Source organism: Microtus pennsylvanicus, chromosome 20 (assembly GCF_037038515.1).
Source record: "Microtus pennsylvanicus isolate mMicPen1 chromosome 20, mMicPen1.hap1, whole genome shotgun sequence".
NCBI lineage: Eukaryota > Metazoa > Chordata > Mammalia > Rodentia > Cricetidae > Microtus > Microtus pennsylvanicus.
The window spans coordinates 10,441,428-10,459,853 of record NC_134598.1 but is presented as its reverse complement, the minus strand read 5'-3'; the positions used below and the strand labels follow the sequence as shown (position 1 = coordinate 10,459,853).

General features: G+C 47.9%; 1 protein-coding gene and 1 non-coding gene across 12 annotated transcripts in view; one reads left to right on the top strand and one right to left on the bottom strand.

The window, feature by feature from the left end:
• Positions 1–10,363, bottom strand: part of Smarcc2 (SWI/SNF related BAF chromatin remodeling complex subunit C2) — a 28,905-nt gene extending 18,542 nt beyond the window's left edge. For 5 of the 11 annotated variants that reach the window (XM_075954898.1, XM_075954902.1, XM_075954899.1 and 2 more), the window contains exons 1-11: positions 10,190–10,363; positions 8,286–8,405; positions 6,551–6,636; positions 5,677–5,758; positions 5,492–5,584; positions 4,263–4,332; positions 3,991–4,060; positions 2,322–2,397; positions 2,039–2,170; positions 1,617–1,732; positions 1,246–1,370 (exon numbers count right to left, since the gene is read on the bottom strand). In XM_075954898.1, the coding sequence (XP_075811013.1) occupies positions 1,246–1,370; positions 1,617–1,732; positions 2,039–2,170; positions 2,322–2,397; positions 3,991–4,060; positions 4,263–4,332; positions 5,492–5,584; positions 5,677–5,758; positions 6,551–6,636; positions 8,286–8,405; positions 10,190–10,300 (1,081 nt within the window). In that variant the 5' untranslated portion in view covers positions 10,301–10,363. The remainder of the gene's footprint in view (positions 1–1,245; positions 1,371–1,616; positions 1,733–2,038; positions 2,171–2,321; positions 2,398–3,990; positions 4,061–4,262; positions 4,333–5,491; positions 5,585–5,676; positions 5,759–6,550; positions 6,637–8,285; positions 8,406–10,189) is intronic. The other 6 variants (XM_075954904.1, XM_075954905.1, XM_075954900.1 and 3 more) reach the window with 2 other exon arrangements.
• Positions 10,364–10,942: 579 nt separating this feature from the next.
• On the top strand, positions 10,943–11,024 carry Trnas-cga (transfer RNA serine (anticodon CGA)). Its single transcript has one exon. It is a non-coding gene; the product is annotated as a tRNA-Ser (tRNA).
• Positions 11,025–18,426: the final 7,402 nt, after the last annotated feature.

The window sequence follows — 18,426 nt, the reverse complement described above, 5'->3', positions numbered from 1 at the left end:
TCCTGCAGCAGTGCCAGAAGAGGGTGCTGGGTCCCATGGGACTGGAATTCGACAGCTGTGAACCATCACTATGGGAGCCAGGAATCAAACCAGGGGCCTCTGCAAGGGCTCAGCTCTTAAACACTGAGCCAACTGTCCAGCTCCCACCCCACTCCATTTTTTTATGATAATGTTTGCATAAGCTTTATAATGGCCTAAAGTAATGTTTTTGTAGTATAATTTGTATAATTTACCTTGAAATATATATATACACATGTATACACATATTTAATGATTTATTTATTTGCATTGATGTTTGCCTACACGTACGTCTGTATAAGGATGCTGGATCCTCTGGAACTAGAATTACAGTCAGTTGTAAGCTGCCATGTGGGTGCTAGGAATTGAACTCTGGAAGAACAGCCAGTGCTCTTAATGGCTGAGCCATCACTCCAGCCCCTTTTGAAATCTATCTTATTGATAGGAATGAATAATCAAAGCTATTAGGTTAGAGCGATAGCTCAGTCAGTAAAGTGCCTGAAGACCTGATTAGTCCTTAGGACCCACGTACAGGGCCGCGCACAGGCATGGTGGCATGACCTTACCATCACAGCATTGGGAAGCAGAGAAAAGCAGACTAGCCTGATCCTGAAGACCCAGGTCTCAAAACACAAGGTAGAGGCAAGATAGTACAGTGGGTAATGGTACTTACAGCCAGTCCCTGGAGCACATGGTGAAAGGAGAGAACCAACCCCACAGCTGTCTTCTGACCTCCACATATGCACTGTGGCAAGTTCTCTCTCTCTCTCTCTCTCTCTCTCTCTCTCTCTCTCTCTCTCTCTCTCTCTCTCTCTCTCTCTCTCTCACACACACACACACACACACACAATGTAAATAAATGTTAAATAACAAGGCAGAGGCTCCTGAGGAACAACACCTGAAGGTGAGCACAGCCTCTATATGCTTGTATGTGTGTGCACATACACAAAAGGATTTGGAGAACCAGGGCTGTAGTTCTGTGGTAGAGCATTTGCTAGTACCCAGGAGGTCCTAGGTTCGATCCCCAGAAGAGGAAAACAGGAAGTGTGCAAACAACTGCCCTCAGCTGGAAGGATCAGACATGAATACCAAGCAAGAGGATTTCTCAGGGTAATGCTAATTTCACTGACCAGCTCTGCAGAAGGGAAAGCTACTTTAGATCTGGAGAACCCACCCTTTCAGGAGCTTGGCACAGCAGGGATGGGGAAGAGTGGGTGTTGGCCATACCTGCTTTGGGGAGTGTCACCTCTTCTACGTTTGGGACTGGTGAGGGTTCATCCATGTCTTTCGTCAGCTCTTCCTGCTCCTCTTCTCTGTGGCCTCGCTTTGACTTGGTGTAAGGTGTTGAGGGTCTGGGAAAGAGAGGAGAGAGAGAGCATCAGGGCAGAGCTGGGTGGAACAGAGTGGTCCGCAGAGTGATGGGGTGGTACAGAAGACTTCCTTTAGTGTAGGGACTACCACCATCAAGCAGGCATATGAAGATTCCCTCCCCATCCTCTCAGACACCCAGCCAGGGGCAGTGACTTCAAGAAGCATGTCTTTCCTTTAGCATGCACCACGTGGATAGTGCCTGTGGGCGCTGGCGAGGGGTCGCATACCCTTTCTTAGCGTTCTTCTTCTTAGCTTCTGGGGTCGGCGAAGGAGACGGAGAGCGCTTCCTCTTTTTATAGTTCCCCCCCTTCTTGTCCCGTCTGTCTGAATCCGGGCTGTTTACCTGCACATCAGAGAACTGGGATAAATGTCAGCCTCCAGCTCCCAGTGAGGCCTATTCTGAGGTTTAAGTTAGGTGCTCAAGAAAAACAAGCAGGGGCTGGAGAGATGGCTCAGTGGTTAAGAGTACTGTCTGCTCTTCCAGAGGTCCTGAGTTCAATTCCCAGCAACCACATGGTGGCTCCAAACCATCTGTAAAGAGATCTGGTGCCCTCCTCTGGTGTGTGGGTATAAATGGAGGCAGAAAGTTGTGTATATATAATAAATAAATCTTTAAAAAAAAAAAAAAGAAAAACAAGCAGAATTTCACCTCATCTGTCAGCGTCTTCGCCGAGATCTTCTTCCGTCGGGAAACAGGGCTTTTGTCGTCATTGACTTCATAGTCTTCCTCATTCATCCACTCATTGAAGGTGTCTGTGTCGAGGATCCACTTGGCGTGAATCTAAAGTGCAAAGGCAGATCATGTGGGGAGTTACCAGAAGCCAGGGCTCTGTCTAGAGACTCAACACAAGCCCAAGTGCACAGAGCCCCTGTCCCTACAGAGAGCGCTAGTGCAGGGTGTTACTCCAGGGGTGGAAGGTAGTAAGGCTCACCTTCCGAGGTTTCTCAGGCGTTGGAGCATCTTCCACAGATGCTTCAATTTCACTAGCTGGGATCCACGTATCGTAACTGCCGGAAGAGATTCAGCATGAAGTCGAGACAACAGGATGGAGAGATGGGAACCGAGTGCAGCCTTGCACTTCCTTTTCTTTCTCTCTCTCTTTTTCCCCACTGCACAGAGATGATGAAACCTGGGCCTCCACCACTGAATTATACACCCAGTCCTGCCTTTTCCATTTACAAAAAATATTCAGCTGTTGATTTGCCCAATTAAATTGGGATTCTTTTTACCATAAAGCAATAAAAGTATATTATAAAATATTTCAAGCAGTTGGGCGTGGTGACTTATGCCTATTATCCCCACACTCAGGAGTTGGGGCAGAAAAACAGATGCAAGTTCAAGGCCAGCCTAAGGAGCATAGTGAAACTCAGTCTCAAAAACCCAAATAGAAAACCAACCAACGAACAAAAACACAGAAGGGGAAAAAAAGCTTTAAAAAAACCTGAATTCTATCCCAGAACCTATATGAAAGTTCTGGGCATGGTACTGAGGAGATGGTTCAGCAGTTAAGAGCAACTGTTGCTCTGGCAGAGGACCCAGGACCAGTTCCTGGCACCCACATTACGGCTCACAACTGTCTGTAATTGCAGTTCAAGAGAATCTGTAGGCACCAGGCATGCGTGTGGTGCACACACATAAATGCAGACAAAACACTCATAAACATAAAATTAAACAAACAATCCATTCTACACCAATTGGTGAGTTCCAGGCCAATGAGAAACCCTGTCTCAGAGGAAATGGACAGGATGACCTGAGGATGACCTAGGATCACCCCACACATACATGTGCATGCACACACGCAGAGTAGAAACACACATTAAAAACATTTGGAGTGGCGGTACATGCCTTTAAACCCGGGAGGCAGAGGCACACAGATCTCTGTGAGTTCAAGGTTAGCCTGATCTACTTGGTGAGTCCCAGGTCAGCCAAAATTACATTAGTAGAACCCTGTCCTAAAACAAAACAAATACCAGGAACTGGGCACTGGGCATGGTGGTGTTTGTTGGTAACACAAGCACCAAGGAGGCTGAGGCATGAGTTCCAGACCAGCTTGGTAGAATGTCCTGGTCTCAAAACAAACACCAAACCAAAAAGCAGTGGCTAGAGAGATGGCTAAGCATTTAAGATCAATTGCTGCTCCTGTAGAGAACCTAAGTTTGGCTCCTACCACCCATAAGGTGGCTCACAACATCTGTAACTTCAGTTCCAGAGAATCCGATGCTCTCTTCTGACCTCTCTAGGTACTAGGCACACACATGGTTCACAAACATACATGCAGGCAAAACATTTATACACAGTAAGTAAAAAAATCTAAAAAAAAATCAAAGAAAAAGGGAACACACACAAAGTCAGTGTGATGGCGCAAGTCTTTAATACCAGCACTAAGGAGGCTGAGACAGGAGGATTGCTATAAGTTTGAGGCCAGTCTGAGCTACCCAGCAAGTTTGATGCCAGCCTGGATTACATAGCAAAATTCTGTACTTAAAAAAACCAAAACAAGGAAATAAACAACCCATAAACAGTGCCTTCTTGCTCTGCCAGATGGCTTCTGTGTCTCGCTGCGGCTGCTTCTCCCGACTACCCTGAGAACCCATCCTCACCTGTCAGGGTAGTAGCCCCAGTGCAGAAGAACTTGCTTGTCTCTCTTCATAACTGGCCGTACCCATTCCTCTGAGGATAGAGACAGAGAAGAGAGAGGTAAGCTGGAAAGAAGCACAAAGACCGACCAGACAAAGGCACTGAGCAGTCTCCTGTTCTGGCAGGAGATGCAGGGTTGCAACGCTCAGAGCCTCAGGTGGCGTACAGTGAACTAAGCTGCCCTTCATCCACTAGCCCAAGCCACTGTAGCAGAGGACGAGAAAGTGGGTCTCACCTTCTTCTAGGTTCCCTGGGACAGGATACACAACATGGGAGGCATTGCTCTTGTCCTCAGTAACAGTTCCCTGGACAGACAGACAAGAGAGCAAGTAAATCAACTGCCTTTTCAATCACTCTCAGGAATAAATCAAAGAATTAAAATGAAATCGCAGGTTTGCCTCTCTAATGACATCTTTCATGCGGGGGTATTGAATCCGTTTGTATTTCCTAGCAATACCATCTAAGTGGCACAGAATCACAGTGGCAATGATGTGCTCGCATTAGAAACGCCAAAGAACTACATGTCCCCCAGACAGCCCTCTGCACAGACCTGCAGTGGACAGGTGTGGTGTGTGCAGAGGCTTGGGGTCAACAAGTGTCCTTTATTCCTCTCCACCGTGTTTTGAGACAGTGAACCCAGTTTGACATCTCAGCTATGTGAGTTGGGTGACGAGCCCCAGGATGTGCTCGTTTCTACCTCCCAGCACTGGAGTTGTCGGTCTGAACCACAACACCCAGGTTTCACGTGTTCTGAGGATCCAGACCCAGGTCTTCATGCCTGCATAACACACACTGAGAGCCATCTCGCAGCCCTACCCATTGGAATTTGTTTTTGTTTTTACTTTTTTGTTTTTCGAGACAGGGTTTCTCTGAGTAACAGCCCTAGCTGTCCTGGAAGTCGTTCTGTAGACCAGGCTGGCCTCAAACTCACAGAGATCCGCCTGCCTCTGCCTCCTGAGTTCTGGGATTAAAGGTGTGCGCCACCACCACATGGCACCCATGGGAAATTTAAAGTGGACAATATCTGCCTATCCATAATATCTGCTTCTTATTAAAAACTAGTTCCAAGCACTCAAAAAAAAAAGTTCCAGAAAATAGAGATTTTTGTTGAGGCTGTTTTAACAATATCACTCTATAGTCCAGGCAGGCCTGAACATACTATGTTGTCAAGTATGACTTTTGATCCTTGTGCTGCTACTTCCCATGTGCCAGGGCATATCACTGCACCTGCTCCCAAGGCTGCATTTCTCAGAAATCAGATATGGCACGTTCAGTGGAAGGTCTTCTCCTTCAACCATGACGATGCAGCCAAGGGGAGCAGTGACAACTCTTTCGAGCCTACAAGCTGTTTCCTGATGGAAGACACCATCAGTCACGGAGGAAGACAGTGTAACCATGGTAACAATGGTGTAAACCAGGCAGGAGTTCAGAAGCCTCTGACTTACCGGCCTCCCTCATACTCACCTGGTGTCTCTTAACAATGTCTTTTAATTTCCCTAGCAGTTTGGGCTCAATCTCTGGGCACAGGAAAATGTTAGGTCGAGACAGGCAATTATTCTGTGAGGAGAAGAAGTCGCTGAGATGAGGAAAGGCTGTTTTATGTTCTCACTGTGGAGAGGGAAATGGAGACGGTGTGTGCTGAATTTTACCTGCACCAAGGACTTCTCAATGGTCATGAACATTTCCACGTTGCGGTCCATTCGGGACGGGTTCTGGAAATCGTAACGCCGCCTTGTAAAGGGACAGTAACCTAGTCAGTTATATTCTTTGTCTGGGGAAAGGAGAGGGTGAAGGATTTTCTCTCTTTAATTTATATTTTTATTTTACATGTATGGCTGCTTTGCCTGCATGTATGTACCATGTGTCTGAGGAGGCCAGAAAAGGTCATTGGATCCCCTGGAACTGGGGTTACAGAAGGTTGTGAGCAGCCATGTGGGAATGGGACCATGTCCTCTGGAAGAGCAGCCAGGGCACTTAGCCACCACTGAGCCATGTCTTTAGTCTCGACAGTACATAACTTTTGTCTTTTTTGTTTATTTGTCTGTTTGAGATAGAGTTTCTCTGTGTAACATCCCCGGCTATCCTGAAACTTGCTCTGTAGACCAGGCTGGCTTTGAACTCACGGAGATCCACCTGCCTCTGCCTTCTGAGTGCTGGGATTAAAGGTGGGCGCCATCGCCCTGTTTGGTACGTAACTTCTTACACGGGAAATCAGGAGGTAATCTTGTCACAAATTTTGCCCAAATCAAAGGGAACGAAGGATTCCTGGTCTCAACTGCATAAATCACCTCTGTCTAATCCAAAAGGACAAAGTTTGAGATGTCCACCTAAGAGGCCTCTTCCCAGACTTCACACCCCTCCCTCGTTCTTGGGGACTGTTCTGGCTGTGACAGCTATTTTTCTGACCTATGAAAATAAAAGACTCGTAGCATTTCTAATGTGTTCTCTCACTTCAGAAGGACCCCAGGAAATAACAGGAATTGTCTCTAAACTAAATGAAAGAGCAGAGAGAAGGCATCTCACCATCCCTGGTCACTCTTGAATTTGTAGGCGGCTGCAAGAATGTGGCACAGGGATCCTCCTGCTTTGAAATCTAGGAAACATTTGATCTGGAAATTGAGACAGGGAGAGGTGTGAAGGTTACATTGTATATTTTTTTTTTGTCACATAAAAATCCTGCCACAAAAATTCCACTCTGAACTGATCTCCCTCTCATGTTTTACTTTGTTTGCTTGTTTTTCCTTTTTTCTTTTTGTTTTTTTCAAGACAAGGTTTCTCTGTGTAACAGCCCTGGCTATCCTGGAACTTGATTTGTAGACCAGGCTGCCTCCAATTCACAGAGCTCTGCCTGCCTCTGCCTCCTGAGCGCTAGGATCAAAGGTGTACGCCACCCTGCCATTTGCTTGTGTTTAAGACAGTGTCTCACTATGTAGCCCTGGCTGGCCTAAAACCCACACGTAGACCAAGTTAGGCTGGAGCTTTGCAGCAATTCCTCTGCCTCTATCTACCGAGCTCTGGGATTAAAGGCATTAAACCCACGTCATTGCACCACGTGACCTGGAAAAAGTTAGAAAAGAAACCAATATTCATTTTCAAAATGTCATTTTGAACCAAGCATTCTACCGGATTACCTCATGTACTACTGATGAAATGCTACAAATTGGCTATCAAATTCATGGAGAGATGAAATTATTAAGACTCATAAAGGTTGCCCCACAGCCGTCATGGGACAGAACCAGGACTAAACACAAGTTTATGCAAACTCAAATCTCATTGCCCATTCTCAGGGATTGCATGTATTAGTTTATTGTGTCCATGTGTCCTCCTGGAGGTCTCTCCTTCCAGCATGTGGGTAGCTGAAGGGAGCCACCCCCTTTGTGGCACTGCAGACACAATTCGGGGCTAGGCACGCGCTCTGTCTGTAGGCTTCCTGACTCAGCCGACCCAGGTTTATTCTTCTTTTTGCCCTTTTTTTTTTTTTTCAAGACAGGGTTTCTCTTTGTAGACCAGGTAGTCCTACCACTCACAGAGATCCGCCTGCCTCTGCCGCTGGAGTGCCAGGATTAAAGTCATGCACCACCATGACTGGCTGTGACTCAGGCTTCTAAGTGGTGGGTATATCAGATGTGTGCCGCCATGCCTGGTCTCAAACCTCACTCTATTTGACTTTTTTCAGATTTATTTATGTGTATATGTGTTTTGCCTTGTGTGTGCATCACGTGAGTGAGTGCCCATGATGGAGAATCAGGAGGCCGTAAACCACCACGTGGGTACTGGAAACCAAACCTAGGTCCTCTGCAAGTGCTCTTAACCACCGAGCCATCTCTCCTGCTCCCAAAACGTCACCCCCTTTTAAGAGGGCAGCAGGAAAGAGACACCGGAGGACTGACCCCCACAGCCTGAGATTGCATGCTTTTTCAAAAATAACAGGAATAGTCAACTGAGGCTAGTTTAAGCCCTGATGCCCTGACCACTAGTGGAGACTTACTGTAGGAAATAAATCTATCAAAATTATGAAATTTGTTTTTAAAAAAGTGGGTTTTATTTTTGTTTTTCTCTTGAGACAGGGTCTCACAATATGGCACACACCATCTGAACTGCTATGTGGGTCAGGTTAGCCTCCAACTCTTGATTCTCCTGCCTCAACTTCCCTAATTCTGGGATTACATGCACGTAGGGGAAAAAAATAAAAAGGCAAACAATAAAAAACTCCCCTTCCAGTTGGGAGGCCTCGTCCCCCCCCCTCCTTTGCACTCACCGGCAGTTTGGTAAGGGGTGCGTTGCTGACATGTTTGCCAAAAACCTCTTCCTGAAACTGGAGCAACTGCACAACCAGGCTCGACAGGGACTTGTTGGTCGGTGGTTCCGCCTGTATGTACTGGGGAAGGAGGGAAAGGAAGACAGGGATGGCAGGCCGATTCTCTGCCACCTGCCATTTCTTCCCCGTGAGTTCCTGGAAGCCCCTGGGGCAGACATGTCTTGTCTATATACAGAGGACTCCAGCACTCCTGAATTGTAGCTGCACCCCAACACTGGCACTGCAGGACACCCTGATATCTGGCCATCTCGTCCCCAACCAACAGTAAAATCTGCAAGGTTTATAGAGCTCAAGGCAAGAAAACAAACATCCCTTTGAGGCTCTAAGTGACACAACAATGTATTTCTTGGGGGGCCATGATAAAGGAGCATGTTTCCACACATACTGTGTCTTAAAAGGGCAAAAAGGAGAGGCAGGGCAAGCCGACTTACAAACTAAGCCTGTACATTTTGCTTCTACTGAAGCCAGGCATGATGGTCATTGTTGGGTCTCCTCTCTAGAAGGAGCGCAGACCACTTCCCCCCCCCCCCCACACAAACTAAGTAGGAAGACACCCTACTTATCCCTTTCTGAGGACAGGAGACCTCAGACATTTCCATTGCCTGCTACCTGGGATCCTACCTTTCTGTCCTGTTCACTGAGCCAGGAGGTTAATTTTCTCTTTACCTTTTGACCCCTATTTCCTCTACCCTAATCGGAGTCAGCACCTCTCGGTGGGAGGTGTAAAAAGATCTGTTGTAACAAAAGAGTTAAACACTTGAAAGCTGAATCAGGTCACAGCTGTCAATCCCCTCGGGGTTCCAGACTTAAGACCCTAGTCGGGTCTCCTTTCAAAAGGTCAAAAAAAACGGAAGACTGGGAACCAGAGCCTCACGCAGGGGGTTCAAACAAGTCACAGAGCCAACAGCTGTTTGTCAAGAGTCTGACACCCACAGAGACCCCAAACGGTTTTAGGGCCAAAATCAAGCCAGGATTAGAGGTGAGTTCTGAAGCTGTCCACTATTCTGACAGGCTGCAAAGCCAGGGTAGGAAGAAAGCTAGAGGGGAAAAGAGCCCTTAGCCTGGGGTAGTGAAGAAGCAGGCCATACCCAGGAAAAAAAAAAAGGCCTAGGGACAATGAAGACATGAGAATGAGATTTGTGTAAAAAAGAGAAAAAAGACAGGTAAGGGCTTCTGAACCCTTTTGTTCACCACCTCTATTATTTCCAGTTACGGGGTGGGGGTGGGGTCTAGCGCTAGGAAGCTTATCCCAGCCACTGGACCTCAAACCCAAAGCGATGCTAGGTTGGGTGGCAGAGCGACTTTATTGTGAAGCCAAGGGCCGGGCTGAGGGACTGCTGCACCGGGACTCGCACGCCCCGTCCCCCGAGGAGGTGCGGGGACGAGCCTGGGAGACAGGTGATTCCCCAGGTAGAGCCCCTTCCCACGGCCTGCTCCGCGCCTGGATCGCCAGCTGCTTTCTCCGTCTGTCTCCGGACGCACACAAAGCCAGCACCGGGGAGGCCTGGGCCGCGCCGGTACCTGGCTCGGCGGGGAGCTCCGGCGGGCGCCGCGGCTCGCACACCGGAGGAGAGGAGGCGCGCGACGGCACCCGGCCGGCCGGCCCCGGGCCGGTTAGCCGGGAGGGTGACGGCTATCGCGCCCCGGGCCGCCGCCCCGGGTCGCCGCGAGCAGGGGGCAGAGGGCGCAGAGGGGCACGGTGGGGGCGGGGTGGGGGAGGGGCGCGGAGGCCGCGGAGGCCGCGGGGAGGGGCGCGGCGGCCCGAGGGTGGGCCGGCCCCGGGGAGCGCGAGCCCTTTGTCCCGGCGGCCCCGGGGCGGCCCCCGTGCGGCCCGGCCGGCGTACCTTCTTGTAGTTCTTGCCGAGCCAGAGCCGCACGTTATCGAACTGGGTCACGGTGTCCGCGGCCTCGTAGTACTTCACGTTGGGGCCGCCGTCCTTCTTCCGCACCGCCATCTTCTCGGGCTCGGGCCCCGCCGCCGCCCGCCCCGCTCAGCTCAGCTCCCGCCTCCTCCTCCGCCCGCCTCCCGCCGCCACGGCCGCCGCCTCCCGCCGCCTGGGCCGGCCCCGGCCCGCCGAGCGCCCCCTGCCGGCGGCCCGGCACGACGCGGCGGCGGCGGCGGCGAGAGCGGACGGACGCGGCGCACCCGGGCCCGCGACGGGGCCTCCCGCTTGGTTTCGCGGCGGGAACGGGCTTCGGCTCCCACCCCGCGGGAACGCGGGTCCCCGGGAGCCCCGCCCCGTCGCCCCGAGCGGCCCGCACCGTGCACGTTCTGGAGGCTCCGAGCCCTTTCGCTCCCCAAACTTCCTTCACTTATTCGCATTTCTCTGCCAAGCCCACGGGCGCCTGACGCTGCGGTGCCGGTGCACCTAGCACCCTCTGGCGCCACCCCGGGGGCCTCCGTGTGGTCTCCGGGTCCTGACAGTCATCTCTGGTTAAGGAATCGGTTTGCCAGCCCGGAGCCCCCGACCCTGCCGGGCGCGGCGGAAGACGGGAGGGCGCGGCTCGAGGTGTGCGCCTCGGGGCCACCAACGCGACGGGGTCATGGCCCCGAGCGGTCCCTTTCTGTAAGCGTGCGGCGAAGCATAGTTTTGGGAGTCACGGTGGCCGAGTGGTTAAGGCGTTGGACTCGAAATCCAATGGGGTTTCCCCGCACAGGTTCGAATCCTGTTCGTGACGATAGGTTCCTTTTTCATTTCCCCTTTTCATCTACACGAGGAAGTAAAATAAATGGTCGCACCATTTCAGTAGGTTAGGTTGGGGTGGCAGAAACTCAATTATGAACACTTGTATTGGATGCTAGGATACTAGACCCTTTGAGATTTCTGTAACCATTCATGGGATAATGAAGGATTTTGTTAGGGTATGTGGGTGTTGTGCAATGATAGTCAACCCTGAAATTTCTACGAAAAGAGGGTATCTCCAAAATTTACGATCAGGCCTAGGAGGAGGCCTATTGAAACTTGAGCGCTGTAGATCCCACGACTTGAGATGATAACTTGGTATTCAATATTTATTAGGTAACAGAAACAGGTTCAAATCTTTATGTACATTAACCAAACTAAGAACTCATCCTTTCTCAACCTCTTACCTTTCACTGCCCCCAGTTCTTGGAAACTTGTTTTTGCTTCATCTCATTTCCTGCATCACAAAATCTTCTCCAAGAAGGAGCTCTGAGAATTCATGGAGCTTTCTTGTATTTGTGCCGGTTTCCCACTGCTTCCCCGCACCCTTTTAAACACAGTTCCGCTGCCTCCCCATCACCAAATGTCCGCATTCCTTCAGTTCCACATGCGCTGAGTCGCTCCAGCTGGAACCTGTCGTCCTTCCATCAACAATAATTTGCGTACAAGGAATCTTTTTATTTGTTTGCTTTTTGAGAGAGTTTCACTGTAGCCCAGGGTGGCCTGCTGAGACTCCTTCTGCCTCCGTCCCCTGACTGTTTAAGATGACATGTTTGAGCTATCAAACCCACCTTGCAAGGAATCTCTTCTTGTGTAACAAATTATGTTGATTCTGGCTTCTAAATCAGCCCAGTTTTCTCAAGGATGCAGTGCAAGGAGGTTCTACCGCTTGTCACTCTTTGAGAAGCTGCAGTAGGCTGGCGCAAGCCTTTAATCCAGCACTCAGAAGGCAGAGGCAGGAGGATCTCTGGGAGTTCAAGGCCAGCGTGGTCTACTGAGCGAGTTCCAGGACAGCCAAGCTACATAGTGAAACCCTGTTGTAGGAATAAGGCCGCTAGTTAGTTCCCAGCCGTTTAGCCCAGAAATAATCACATAGAAACTGTATTATTTAAATCACTGCTTGGCCCATTAGCTCTAACTTCTTATTGGCTAACTCTTATATCTTAATTTAACCCATTTCTAGTCATCTGTGTATTGCCACATGGCTGTGGCTTACTGGCAAGATTCCAACCGGCGTCTGTCTCTGGTGGGGCTACATGGCTTCTCTCTGACTCTGCACCTCTTCCGCCAGCAATCATCTTAGGTTTTCCTGCCTAGCTAAATTCTGCCCTCCTATAGGTCCAAAGCAGTTTCTTTAATCATAGCATACAGAGGGAAGTCCCACATCACCCTGTCTACCTCTGAGGAGCTGTTTATTATATGTTTGGGTATATTGGAGTAGCCACTAACCTTAACCCCTGCCACAGCTGCTTGTGTGGCATGACCTGACTCTTAATCCCTCTTAGCAGGTTTTTACTGCACTCCATCCCCTGGTCATCTGGCCTTGTCCCGGCTGTTTTGTGTTGGCACGCTCTTCCTCATCCTTACTGTCCTTCCTCAGTCTCCTCTGGTTGGAGGTGACTTCTCTCTGGTGCACAATCCCAGCACTTCGGAAGACGAGGAGGAAGATTGCTGTTGGTTCAAGGTCAGGCTGAGTTGCACTGACTGGAGACTCAGCTCAGCTGGTTGAGTACTAGAATATGTGGAGCCTAGAACTACACGAACTGGGCGTGATGGGGCATCGGAAGTTCAAAATCATCTGCTACAGACCCTGTCTTAAAACCATTAAAACCAAAACCTTCCTGATCACCTGCTGCTCATCCCATCCTCCACCCTAAACCGTACAGGAAGTCTTTCTTCTGCCAAGTCCTTTTCCTTGCTATGTGAATGAATGCACGTGTGTTTTCGTCTTCATTCCAACTGGACTGTAGGTGTCCTGAGAGTTAGGGTGGTGTTTGGTTTTGCCTTGTTGTTTTTCGTTTGTGAAATCTCTTCAGCAAGGCTTTAAACACAGTTGTGATCAAAGATGTAGCACAGTAATTAGCAGAGTCCTCCCCCCCCCCTTTTTTTTGCATGCTTTCTGATTAAAAATCTGGAGCACCAGAAGAACTGGCCAGCAGAGGGCAGTCGACAGCCATGTTGTGAGGCGGAGAAGGCCCCGCAGTTTACAAAATGGAGGCTGCAGAAGGAGGAGGAGCTCCCCACACTTGGGGGTTCATGAAGATCATCCCTTCCGCTCTCAGATACTCACCCCAGAACCTTTAGGTGTGAGACGCCAGGGTTTCTGACCTGGGTGTGCAATAGGTACTTCGAATTTCTAGTTAGGCACAGTGGCACATCCTTGTGACCCCAGCAAAGATGAGACTGACTGAGGCAAGAGGATCATGAATTAGAGGTCAACCTGGGCTACATTGCATGTTAAGTTCAAGGCCAATTTGGGCTGTAATGAGACCCTGCCTAAAAAAAAAATTATTTTATTTTATTTATTTTTGGTTTTTCGAGACAAGAGTTCCTTCTGGCTGTCCTGGAACTCACTCTGTAGACCAGGCTGGCCTCGAACCCACAGAGACCCACCTGCCTCTGTATCCCAAGTGCTGGGATTAAAGGCATGCACCACCACCATCTGGCTAAAGAATTATTTTTATTGTTATATTATTTTACCATTATAGACATACTCTTTACTTTTTTTTACCCTTTTGTCTGCCCCAACAGACTCCATCCGTCCTTTGACTTCATGTTGAAGTGGATGAACCGTGCCTCCCTGTTCTTGAATATTTACACTCCGCTCAGTGTTTGACTTCCCAGCTCATCTCCTCCCATTTATCTTCACTGAGGTTTACAATCCTGCTGTCCTGGCCGCCTATGAAATCTTCCATAACACCTTTGTCTTAGGGTTTCTATCGCCGTGACGAAACACATGACCAAAAGCAAGTTGGGGAGGAAAAGGTTTATTTGGCTTACACTTCCACATCACTGTCCATCACTGAAGGAAGTCAGGACAGGAACTCAAGCAGGGCAGGAACCTGGAGGCAGGAGCTGATGCACAGGCCATGGAGGGGTGCTGCTTGCAGGTTTGATCAGCCTGATTTCTTATAGAACCCAGAGCCACCGTCCCAGGGATGGCATGCGCCACCATTGCTTGGCTGACAGTAGTTTTTATTCTTATTTTTCAGATAAAATGTTTGTCTTTTAAGACCTCAACAAAAAGCCAGCCACACTAAACCTTATTGAAGAGAAAGTGGGAAGTACACTTGAACGCATTGAACCACTTCCTAAATATAATCCCAGCAGCACAGACACTGAGAGAAACAATTAATAAATGGGACCTCCTGAAACTGAAAAGCTTCTGTAAAGCAAAGGACACAGCCAACAAGACAAAACGACAGCTTACAGAATGGGAAAAGATCTTTACTAACCCCACAGCAGACAGAGGTCTGATCTCCAAAATATGCAAAGAACTCAAGAAATTGGTCATCAAAAGAACAAATAACCCAATAAAAAAAATGGAGTACAGACCTAAACAGAGAACTCTCAACAGAGGAATCTAAAATGGTTGAAAGACACTTAAGGAAATATTCGATATCCTTAGTCATCAGAGAAATGCAAATCAAAACAACTCTGAGATTCCATCTTACACCTGTAAGAGTGGCCAAGATCAAAAACACTGATGACAACTTATGCTGGAGAGGTTGTGGGGAAAAGGGAACACTTCTGCATTGCTGGTGGGAATGCAAGCTAGTACAACCCCTTTGGATATCAGTGTGGTGATTTCTCAGAAAATTAGGAAACAACCTTCCTCAAGACCCAGTGATACCACTTTTAAGTATATATTCAAAGGATGCTCAATCATGCCACAAGGACATGTGCTCAACTATGTTCATAGCAGCTTTGTTTGTCATTGCCAGAACCTGGAAACAACCTAAATGCCCCTTGATTGAAGAATGGATAAGGAAAATGTGGTACATTTACACAATGGAGTACTACACAGCAGAAAAAAATAACGACAGCTTGAATTTTGCAGGAAAATGGGTGGAACAAGAAAACATTATTTTGAGTGAGGTAACCCAGACACAAAAAGACAATTATCACATGTACTCACTCATAGATGGTTTTTAAACATAAAGCAAAGAAAGCCAGCCTACAAACCACAATCCCAGAGAACTTAGACAACAATGCGGACACTCAGAGAGACTTATATAGATCTAATCTACATGGGAAGTAGAAAGTAGAAAAAGACAAGATCTCTTGAGTAAATTGGGAGCAAGGGGACCCTGGGGGACCATTGAAGGGGGAGAGGAGAGGCAGAGAGGGGAGCAGAGAAAAATGTAGAGCTCAATAAATATCAATTTAAAAAATCAGAAAAAAAAAGTTTGTCTTTTTGACTTTAGCTTTTCACTACCTGGATATCTTTTAGGTTAAAATTATTCTTTAATTTAAATTTTATATGTTTACAACAGTTCTCCCTTCTCCTACCAACTCATCCCATGTAATTTCCTAACCCTTAAATTCATGGCCTGCCTTCCTTCTGCCTTCCTTCTCTCCCTCCCTCCCTCCCTCCTTCCTTTCTTCTTTTGAGGCCTGGTTTTGCTACAAAGCACAGACTGGCCTTGAATTTACAGAAATCCACCAGCCTCTACCTCCTGAAAACTGGGATTAAAGGTGTGCACCACTATGCCCTATCTCACTTTCCATTTATTTATTTATTTATTTATTTATTTATTTATTTATTTATTTATTTATTTATTATGTATACAATGTTCTGTCTGTGTGTATGTATGCAGGCCAGAAGAGGGCACCAGACCTCTTTACAGATGGTTGTGAGCCACCATGTGGTTGCTGGGAATTGAACTCAGGACCTTTGGAAGAGCAGGCAATGCTCTTAACCACTGAGCCATCTCTCCAGCCCCCCTATCACACTTTCTTATTGTCGTTCTCTCTTACACACACACATGAGCACGCGTGCACACACACACACACACACACACACACACTCATATAAACATAAACTGAGCGTGGTGGCACATGCCTTTAATCCTAGCAGCACTGGGAGGCAGAAACTGGAGGATCTGTGAGTCTGAAGACAGCCTGGTCTACAGAGGAAGTTCCAGGACAGTCAGGGCTATACAGAGAGACCTTGTCTAGAAAAACAATAAATATAACCTGGGCTGCAGAGATAGCTCAGAGGTTAAGAGCACTGGCTGCTCTTCCAGAGATCCTGAGTTCAATTCCCAGCAACTTCATGGTGGGTCACAATGTTCTATAATGAGATTTGGTGCCCTTTTCTGGCACGTATCAACACTGTATACATAATAAACAAATAAATAAAAAATCTTTTTTAATATTTATTTATTTATTATGTATACAATGTTCTGTCTGTGTGTATGCCTGCAGGCCAGAAGAGGGCATCAGACCTCATTACAGATGGTTGTGAGCCATCATGTGGTTGCTGGGAATTGAACTCAGGACCTTTGGAAGAGCAGGCAATGCTCTTAACCGCCGAGCCATTTCTCCAGCCCCATAAATAAAAATCTTAAAAGAAAAAAATAAATATAACCTGCTGAGTTTATGAACAAACTTAGTGTTGTTCATGTGTTTTAGGGCTAAGCACTGATTGGATAACCAGTTAGGGGGCTCAACCCTGGGAAAGACCAATTCTTCCTCTCTCAGCAATCATTGTTTGTAGCTTTAAATCTAGAGGTGAGGCCCCACGAGATTTCCCTCATCCATGTTGGCATGTCAACTGGTGTTGGACTTGTTCAGGTCTTGTTTGACCATATTGCTGAGGGTTCACGGATACAGCTCCTGTCATATACAGAAGACACAATCTCACAGCAGATGTCCTGTCCTCTGGCTCTTACAGTCTTTCCGCCTCCTCTTCCTCAACGTCCCCTGAGCCTTAGATGTAGGAGTTGTGTTGTAGATGCGTTCATTGGTGCTGGGCACGCCACAGTTGTTTCTCTGCACTTTGATCACTTGTGGCTTCCTGGAATGGTCTCTTGTCTGCTTCAAGAGGAAGCTTTCCTTGTGAGGGGTGAGAGCTACACTTTTCTGTTGTGGCGAATTAGCTAAAGATGCAAAGATGGGTTGTTTATGTTACATTTGTTTAACTCTGTAAAGCTGTGTTACTTTGCCTGTCTAAAACACCTGATTGGTCTAACAAAGAGCTGAGCGGCCAATAGCAAGGCAGGAGAGAGGCAGGGCTGGCGGGCAGAGATAATAAAATAGGAAGAGGAGAGAAAAGAGGACAAAGGAGAGGAGGGGGCCAGCCGCACAGCCAATCATGGAGTGAGAAGTAAAGACAGAATATAGAATACAAGAAGGCAAAAGCCCAGAGGCAGGAAGTAGATGGGACAATTTAAGTCAAAAGCTGGCTAGAAACAAGCCAAGTTAAGGCTATGTATTCAAATGTAAGACTAGGTTTGCATGTATTTGGGGTCTGGGTGGTGGTCCCCCAAAGAGTAAAGATTAACAAACCAACTACACTCATCTGTGGGTGTTAGGATAAGTATTTAGGGTGCAGTTGGAAATTACACTGGTCCAATAATTGCCAATGGTAGGCCCTCTAAGCCCTATGACCTCACTAACCACAATGGTTGGTCAGAGTCACCAGGCATGAATTCCCCCATTGAATGGGCCTCAAATCCAGTTCAACAGTCACTATTGCATGTTTCGGGTTATCCTGCCATGCTGGTCATTGTTGTGGTCTATAGATTTTAGAGTTGGCAGGACCATTGATTGGTTTCCTCCTTTGGCAGCTTGCACAAGACCTCCTGGTGTTTTGAGAGCTTGTCCTCAGCAGAGACTTTTGGATAGGATCCAGACCCAGGTTGATTACTCTATGTCCTATTGGAACCACTTCCTTTTTAACATTTGTTTATTTTTTGTTTTTTTAAGACAGGGTTTCTCTGTGTACCTTTGGAGCCCGACCTGGAACTCACCCTGTAGACCAGGCTGGCCTCGAACTCGCAGAGATCCGCCAGCCTCGGCCTGCTGGGATTAATGGGGTGTGCCACCACCACCTGGAAACCTTCTATTCTTCCCAGTAAAATATTCCACACCTAGGCAGTCTGGTGACTTGTGGCTCCATGCGACAGCCAGTTCCTGCTGTCCTCGTGGTTCTTCTCATTCTAAACAGCAGCAGCTAACACCACTCTCCAAACCTCAACTACAAACCAAAACAGTTTTATGTAACTGACAGATTTTTTTAAAGTAATTAAATTTTTTATTTCTGTGTATATTTGCGTGTATGTATAAGTGCTGGTGCCCAAGGAGGCCCAAAGAAGGCACCAGATCCTCTGAGCTGGAATAACAGACAGTTCTGAGCTGCCCAACATGGGTCCTGAGAACTGAATTCAGAT